This window comes from Nannospalax galili, unplaced genomic scaffold, assembly GCF_000622305.1.
Source record: "Nannospalax galili isolate Female #2095 unplaced genomic scaffold, S.galili_v1.0 scaffold547, whole genome shotgun sequence".
NCBI lineage: Eukaryota > Metazoa > Chordata > Mammalia > Rodentia > Spalacidae > Nannospalax > Nannospalax galili.
This window is the reverse complement of record NW_008355824.1, coordinates 716,565-725,137: the sequence shown is the minus strand read 5'-3', so window position 1 is coordinate 725,137 and position 8,573 is coordinate 716,565. Positions and strand designations below refer to the sequence as shown.

The 8,573-nt window shown below is 37.7% G+C and overlaps 1 protein-coding gene and 1 pseudogene across 1 annotated transcript in view; both read right to left on the bottom strand.

The window, feature by feature from the left end:
* The window catches only part of Uba6 (ubiquitin like modifier activating enzyme 6), a 102,883-nt gene that overhangs the window by 73,882 nt on the left and 20,428 nt on the right, over positions 1-8,573 (bottom strand). Inside the window, exons 5-7 of the mRNA XM_008853825.3 lie at positions 6,065-6,159; positions 4,999-5,110; positions 1,134-1,214 (exon numbers count right to left, since the gene is read on the bottom strand). Of these exons, the coding sequence (XP_008852047.1) occupies positions 1,134-1,214; positions 4,999-5,110; positions 6,065-6,159 (288 nt within the window). The remainder of the gene's footprint in view (positions 1-1,133; positions 1,215-4,998; positions 5,111-6,064; positions 6,160-8,573) is intronic.
* LOC103750663 lies at positions 3,285-4,504 on the bottom strand (annotated as a pseudogene).

Sequence of the window (8,573 nt, the reverse complement as noted above, 5' to 3'; positions counted from 1 at the left end):
TTTGGTCTTTTTGAGACAGGGTCTTCCTGTAGCACCAGCTGGCCTGGAATTCACTATGTAGACTACGCTGACCTTGAACTCACAGAGATCTACCTGCGTCTGCCACCCAGGTGCTGTGACTAAAGGCATGCACCACCATGCCTGCCTTTTTTTAATTTTTAAAGAAATTGTGTCATTTGCAGGAAATGGATGCAATTTGATACAATCATATTGAGAAATTAAATATCTCATAATAGAAAAAAAAATGTGACCCAACTTCATGCAGACTTCTCTTTCTTTCCTAAGACTGTTTTTTTCTTCATAGGACTTGAAACTAAAAAGTATACCCTACAGTTTTTGCTTTGGTAGTTTTCATGAGCAAAGAAATTTGTCTGTCTTGTTCACTAATGTACTCTTAGTGTTTAGTACTCTATAGGAATGTAGTAAATGTTCAATGACTACATTTATTTGTTAAATAAAATAATAAACTCTTTGAAAGCATGATTGCACCTAATTTAAAGATGATGAATTCAAAGCTTATTGTTGTTTGTACTCCTAACCTTAACTCTTCCTATGAAGACTGCCTAAAACCCAAGCTTATATCTTAATTTAAAATATTTACTTCTATTATTTTTATTTTATTTATTTATTTTGCATTTCATTACAGCTTTAACATATTCAGTAACAATTTCCAGAGCAAGGATACAACTCTTTCAAAGTGGCTGTAAATTTTTAGGTTCACAGTTGAATTAATATGGTTATACAATATTGAACTCAGTATAATTTTATGTGTATGAATGTATTTCCTGTATGTATCTAAGTGTACCCATGTCATACAATGCCTGCGGAGGTCGGTCAGAAGATGGCATCGGATCCCCTGGAACTGGAGTAATGGTCAGTTGTTAGCTGCCATGTGGGTGCTGGGAACTGAACCTAGGTCCTTTGCAAGAGCAGCCAGTGCTCTTAACCACTGAGCCATCTCTCTAGCCCCTTAATATCTGAATTTAAAAAAACAAATTATATAAAAATTCTGGAGAAATTCTACCATGATTATACACATAAGAAAGTTTTTTTATATAACTCAGTGAAAAGCAGTAATTTTTAACAGTAAAAATGTTTTTTCTTTGGTTAATGACATGTCATTATTAAATTACCTTAATTGGAGGGCAATGAGAATGGCAAAAGTCATTTATCTTCTTTTGTAATGTCAGTTTCACCTCAGTCAATACTACGCACTGTTGAGAAAAAAAGTGAAAGATTAGAAAGCACACAATTATTTTTGTAAAAATAATACAATTTCTTGGGGGCTGGCGTTAGCTCAGCAGTTAAGAACACTGACTGTTCTTGCAGAAGAACCGGGTTTGAATCTTAGCACCCACATGGCAGCTAACAACTGTCCGTAACTCCAGTTCCAGGGAATCCAACAGCCTCTTCTGTCCTCCGCAGGCATTGCATGACACAGGTGCACTTACCTACATGTAGGCAATACATGCATACACATAAAATAAAAATAATAAAATATTTTTTAAAAAATACAATTTCTTAATGAGAAGCATGTCAATTCAAATTGTGATAAATATAATTATCCTCACAAAAAATTTACTATCCTACATTATATTTTGCTCTAGGGTTAGTATCTTTAGAGTTATAAAATGGAAAAAGCAATAAAACATGGAGAAAATGTGCCCACATTAAATTCACTGACCAAGAAAGGACTAGAAACAGACCTTAATACCCTATGTGGAATTACATACTCTCCAAATGGAGAAAGCTAGATATTTGTTTTATCTGTTACTACTATCATGCAAATACTATTTCTGTTGAATAGTTTGCTCTTTGTCTAACGATAACCTCCTAAATGTGACTTGTTCATCTTTGTGGTTTGGTGGTTTACTGTACTGATATGACTTGGTCCTTTTCATTTTTCTTTTCTGTGTTTTTTCCTTTACACCTGGGTTTTATGCTTTCATGCATTTTTCATAATGCTAGGTATTTGCTTCTAGATGTAGGACTTCCTTAAGCATCTTTTGTAAGGTTGCTCTGGTGGTAATGCATTCTGTCAGTTTTTCCTTATCTTGAAATGTCATTTTCACCTTAGAAGGATAGCCTTGCTTGATATATTAATGTTAGTTGAATTATTTTCTTCTAAAACTAGGAATAGATAATTTCCTCTTGGGTGGCTTGTAAATGTTTCTGTTCAGCAACATACTGTTAAGACTACTGGAGGAAAAGGACACACAATCGTAAATACGATTCATTTTGTTTTTTTCAGCCTGCCTTTTTGGGGATCAGGAGTGGTGGTGCTGAGAATCGCCCTGGGCCTTGTACATGCTACTTAAGTACTCTAATACTGAGTTATATTGCCACCACTATCTTGTATCTTGGCAGTCTGAATACAGTATGTCAGGATCAGGGTTCTGTCTGGTTATGTCTCATGGAGTTCTATGGGTCTTTTGTACTTGGATGTTTATAACATTCCCAAGATTAGGGAAGTTTTCTGCTATAGCTTCACTGAGTAGGGATTTCTGTCCATTTCCTTTTCCTCTGGGAACCCCCAAAAGCCAAATGCTTGTTTGTTTACTGAGGTGCCAAAAGTCTTCAATGCTCTCTTCATTCTTTCCTTTTCTATTTTTGAATCTGACTATATTTCAAAGAGTCTGTCTTCAAGTTCAGGTCTTCCTCTTCTTGTTTGATTTGTTTAGCTCTTCATTTCCAAAACTTTCGATTGGTTCTTTTTCAGAATCTCTTTTTGTTGAATTTCTCATTCATCCTACAATTGTTTTCCTCAATTGTATCTCCTTGAATCTTACTGGGCTCCTTTATGACCATTGCTTTCATTTAGCAGGCATTGCATCAATAAGTTTCCTTTGGAATTTGATGATAGAGAACCTTTTCTTTTGGGAGTAACACATTACCCTATTTTATTTTTCTTATCTTGAGTTTATGAATGTTTAGACTTGTGCCTCTAGTAGATCAGTTAGCTGTATCACTTTTATGACCTTTGTAGTACGATACTATGCACTAAGGAAAAAAAAATTCTCAGTCTCTGACCCAGGACTCTTGTGTTCTCTGTCAATATTTGTGAAACATAAGAGGCTAACATATTAGACTATAAATAATATAAAATGCAAGAGTAGAGCCAACACTTTTTTTCATATTAAAAGCTTTTATTTTAATTTACTATACACATTTAAACTTTAGAAAGTTATTAAGTAGATGAAATTTCCTCTGTTTGGTTTTATCTTCCGTTACTATTTTCTGAGATCTTTCCTATAGCTTATCCCATATTGTAAAATGTGCTTGTAAGTAAGTGGGTAAAGACAGACCCTGAAATCTTGGTATGAGACTCGGCTGAGCTGGCTAAAGGTTGTGGAACGCAGATACTTCATACTGGAAACAAACACTTGTTCATAGGATTAGAGGCCCTTCACTCACATCAACAAAGTCACCAATTCTGTATAGTCTGACTATTCTGTCAGGGTTCTGAGATGTCTTCTCTTCTATAAAGTCTATTTTATACTTGTTGTGTTGAAATATATCTAATGCCACTTTTGCATCAACTTCCAGAGTTTCAAATGGAAGATCTTTATAAATTAAAGCATGAGCATCTTTTGTGAAAGAACGCAGATTCTCTTTTGTTGGCATCCACTCATCCAGTCTCTTATCTAAAACTATATCATAGCAGAAGGCTCCAACGATTACAGGAACTTCTGGTGCTCTGACCAAACTGACCACACACTCATCTTTGAATGCCCTTTCTATGACATAGCCTATCATCATGGCACAAGACTGCCAATAAACCTTATTCACGTCTCTTGGATCATGGTCTTTGAAAGTAAGAAATTTAATCTCACAGGACTTGGTCAAAGGCTTATACTTGTCCCACGGTTGTCCATCCCCAAGAGTCAGAATGGACTTCCTGCAGTACCATTCACTTAAATGCATGGCGCAACTATAAGGACCTGAAATGTTTTTATTCATCACAAACACAGTTCCAGGATGCATTTTCCCAACATGCTTAACTTCAATTTTTTCTGTTTGGGGAAATAATGATAACTGCCTGTTTTTCTCTTTATTAAAGAGCTCATTCCACATTTCTATCAGTTTGGTGGGTGACAGTTGAACAGCTGGTGGTGTCACTACAAATCTCCAGCCAATCCTGCCGCACGGGGTGGCCCATCAAAGCTGCAGCCCCCTGACTGCAGTAGCCATAGCTTCCATGGCAGGCCGAGTTCCTTAGCGCTGAGTCAACACATTTTTAATCTGAGAATGTGTGATTATGTAGACACTGAGTATTTCTTTCTTACGTTTAGCACATGTTCATGCATGTGTACGTAGATCAGAGGTCTTCCTTTATCACTCCCCATCTTTTTTTTTTGAGAGTCTCTCACTGAACCTGGAGCTCACCAATTAGGTAGGCTGGATGGCCATGAGTCATGGGGATCAGCCTACCCTCTGCTCCCCAATGCAGAGGTACAGACATGGTCTATCACATCCATATTTTACAAGAGTGATAGGGAGGTGAAATCAGTTCTTATGCTTGTATAACAAGCACTTTACTTACCAAGCTACTTCTACAGCCTGACACTGACTTCTATTGCTCTTTCTAGAAATCCAATGTCATAAAGTAAACCTTTTCATCTAAGCTTTCATTTCTTTTAATTTCTTAGACTATTTCTTATTTCTGTGTTCTACACTCTTAGTGATTTACTTCTATTTTCCAATTTTCTAATCCTTATCTAGCCACTGTTTATAAACTGAATTCTAACTTTTAAGATAAATACAATAGGAACAAATAATGCATGTTGCTAAAAACCACAGTTTTAGTTTTAATGCACATTGCTGCCAAAACTGCCAACTTACATTTAAAATACTTCTTAGAGATTTTCCTCTAAGGATACATTTAATAAGTTTTTATTTGAACGTTTTTGTTCTGCTCAATATACTAGGTTATACTAGCTACATTAATGACTTCCTTATAATCTCTCAGTAACATTTAATACATAATGGTATACTAACCTGGTATTGTTCTAAGAAGGAAAGATCTGTGATTTCATTGAGAGGAGCAGACGAAGACGAGACACGAACATAGGGATTTAGTTCTGCAATATGATGAAGTACAGCTTCTGCCCTAAAACATTAAATAATCTTTACTATTATTTCATTCAGTATAGTCAAATCAATGTCAGAAACTTTGTAATTGACATTAGAAGAACCTGACATAAAATTTTAATGAAAAGTTAATTGTAGCTAAACAAAATTTATTCATTTTCCTATATAGTATTAAGATTCACATATATTATATGACATAGCAAGTCTAATAATCCAAGTGTTTCTCAATAGTTCCAAGGTCCTTATGTCTCTTTACGACAACAACAGTACAGACTTCCTTTGGACATGGAAGTAGAAAGTGAACTATGAGAGAGCAGGAAGAGGTATAAAGGGAAGCAACAGGGGGCAACAAGAAAAAGTAATGAAATATATAAGTCAAAAAAGCAGAAGGACAGGGCTAGAGAGATGGGTCATGGTTAAAAACACTGCTGCTCCTGTAGAGGACCCAGGTTCTGTTCCCAGCACCCACAGGGCAGCTAGTAACTGTCCCTAACTACAATTCCAGGCGATCTGGCAACCTTTTCTGACCTCTGCAGGCATTACTCGACACAGGTGCACTTACATGCATGCAGGCACTACAGTTATACATTTAAAAAAAAAAAAAAAAAAAAAAGGAGGGACTGCCTAGGGGGAGAAAGAGAAGTGGAGGGAGAGAAAGGGGTAACAGGGGCGGACAGGGAATGTTTGAGGGAATAAACACAGCAATGATATGTATGTCACAATGAAATCCATTACCTTGCTTAAAATAAATTTTTTAAAGACTTTCTTTAATAATATCAAAGAAATTAATTTCTAGGTCACAGGGTAAATGTATCAAAAGCTTGGCAAAGGAAATCCATACATGACAGTATTTATTTATCTAAGGTAGTATGAACTTATGGTAGCAAAGTAAGCAACTGGTATTCAGAATACAGAAAACATCCTAAATAACATTTTAAAAAAATGTTATGACAGCATACCAAAATACATTTACCTGTTTCTTTCATTAACAACATCATCTTCACAGAGAAAGAAATTGGTCCCTAGATCCCATCCTTGGCATTTTTGTGTATCATGAATTGTAAGTGCCTTCAAAAACAAAACAGGAAAAATATTAAGATACTAAGTCCACAGTAGGATCACGATGCTCACTACCTCTAATAGTATTTACAGGGTACTGGAAGTATTACACATCAGTGAATAACAGAAAGAACTTAGCATTATAAGAATTGAAAAGGATAAAAATTACCTTTATGCAGATGATATGTCTATATATTTATACTATAACAACTTGTTGGAGAAACTATATAGTTAAAAATCTTTAAATTTATGAAAGCAACATGATATGAAAATCAACAACAAAAAAAAATACATTCGAGGCTGGAGAGATGGCTCAGCAATTAAGAGGACTGACAGCTATTGCAGAAGACCAGGGTTCAAATCCCAGCAACCACATGGTGGCTAACAACTGTCTGTAATTCCAGTTCCAGGGGATCTGATGCCCTCTTTTGTTCTTCTTGGGCAGTGCATGACATAGGTGTACTTACGTGCAGGTATTAACACTCATACATGTAAGAATAAATTGAAAAAAAAAATACAACCTCTGCTTTCCTGGGATGCATGGCCCACCAGCCTCTTTCCTGGACACCAGAGCTGACCTCTTGGCCCGGAGCAACCACTGCTTCCTGATCCCTTGCATCCAGATGGACCTAGTTCCTTCGTGAGGTCCCTGGAAGCACTCTGGGCCTGGTCCCACCCTGACCTCCCTCTGCTTCCCTGGGCCTGCATGACCCATTGGACTCTGCCCTGGGTAAGTCAATCGTACCCTCCGCACCTTGACTCCCCCAGCCTCATTCACCCTCCCATCTCCCCGGCGCATCTCTCTTCCTAGCCTGGGTGCTGTCCCATTCCTTGTCTTGGCACACCAGATACCTGGGAACTACCACTCCTTCCTGATCCTTTCCATCCGGACCAAGCCAATTCCTTCTCGGGTCCCCAGGAGCCCTCTGGTCCTGGTCCTGTCCTCACTCCCTGTTTCCCTGGGCTGGACAACCTGCCAGCCTCTTTCCTGGACACTGGGGCTGACCTTTCAGCTTCCTGATCCTTTGCATCCACACCAACCCAGTTCCTCAGTGCAGCCCCTGGGAGCCCTTGGGGCCTCTTCCCACCCCCATCTCCCTTTGCATCTTTGGGTGGCACGGCCACCAGCTGACCTAGACCAGCATGTTTCCTGGGGCCTGCTCCCAGGCAAGTCCAACGCCAAATTCCTGAGGCCAAAATCTTTCCTTGAGAGATCCAGACCTTAGCAGAAAGCCTGAGAGCATTTCATCCTCATCTGACTTAGGCCTCTGTGGGAACTCCTGAAGACAAAAGCAATCTAGACACTCCAATATAAAATCAAAAGAGAACCAGAAGCTTAGATGAACCAGCTTTTCATGCCCAAAAAGTAAACCACAAAGGCACATAAAGTTTACAAAAAGAAGCAGACCTAAACTTGAAGGCCTGAGTCTCACACAAGAAGTCAGAAACTACAAAGGAAATTCACATGTCAAAATCACAGAGAAAAAATAATAACAAGAAAAAACAAAATAACATATCCCCACCAAATACCAACAGTCCTCTAGAGTACAATGAGAACCTCTTAGAGATAATGCAGGACATGAAAATCAAAAGAACAATTATAAACATGACAAAAGAATTCAGTGAATTTAAAGAACACACAAAGAAATCAAAGAACTGAAGGAAGATAGGGATAAACTGAATGAATTCAGAAAAAAGCTGGAAATACTGAAGACTACTCAGGCTAAAATGAAGAAGAAAGTGAAACACTCAGTAAGCTAATTGGAAACAACAGGAGAAAGTCTCACTAATAGGATGAATGAAATGGAAAACAGAATATCAAGACTGGAAGATAAAGTGGACGAACTAGACCACTCAAGCAAAGATTATGAAAAATTTAAGAAAGCACAAATGCAATAGGCAGGAATTGTGTGACACCATAAAAAGACCAACCTTACGAATCATAGGCATACAGGAAGGAGAAGAATCCCAAGATAATGGCATGGACCAGATCTTTAACAGAATCATGGAAGAAAATTTCCCAAAATTAAAGAAACACATGTCCATACAAATACAAGAAGCATACAGAACACAAAAGAGACAAGACCAGAAAAGAAACTCTCCACGGCACACCACAGTAAAAACACTAAACATACAAAACAAAGAGACAATACTGAAAGCTGCAAAAGAGAAACAACAAGTCACATATAAAGGAAAACCCATTAGGATTACAGCTGATGTTTCAGTGCAAACTATGAAAGCCAGAAGAGCCTGGACCAAAGTATTCCCAGTTTTAAATGATCAGATCACAAATGCCAACGCAGATTACTATACCCAGCCAAAATGTCTATTATAGTCGAAGGGGAAAGAAAAATCTTCCATGACATAAATAGGGTGAAGGAATTCATGTCCGCAAAACCAGCCCTTCAGAGGGTTCTGGAAGC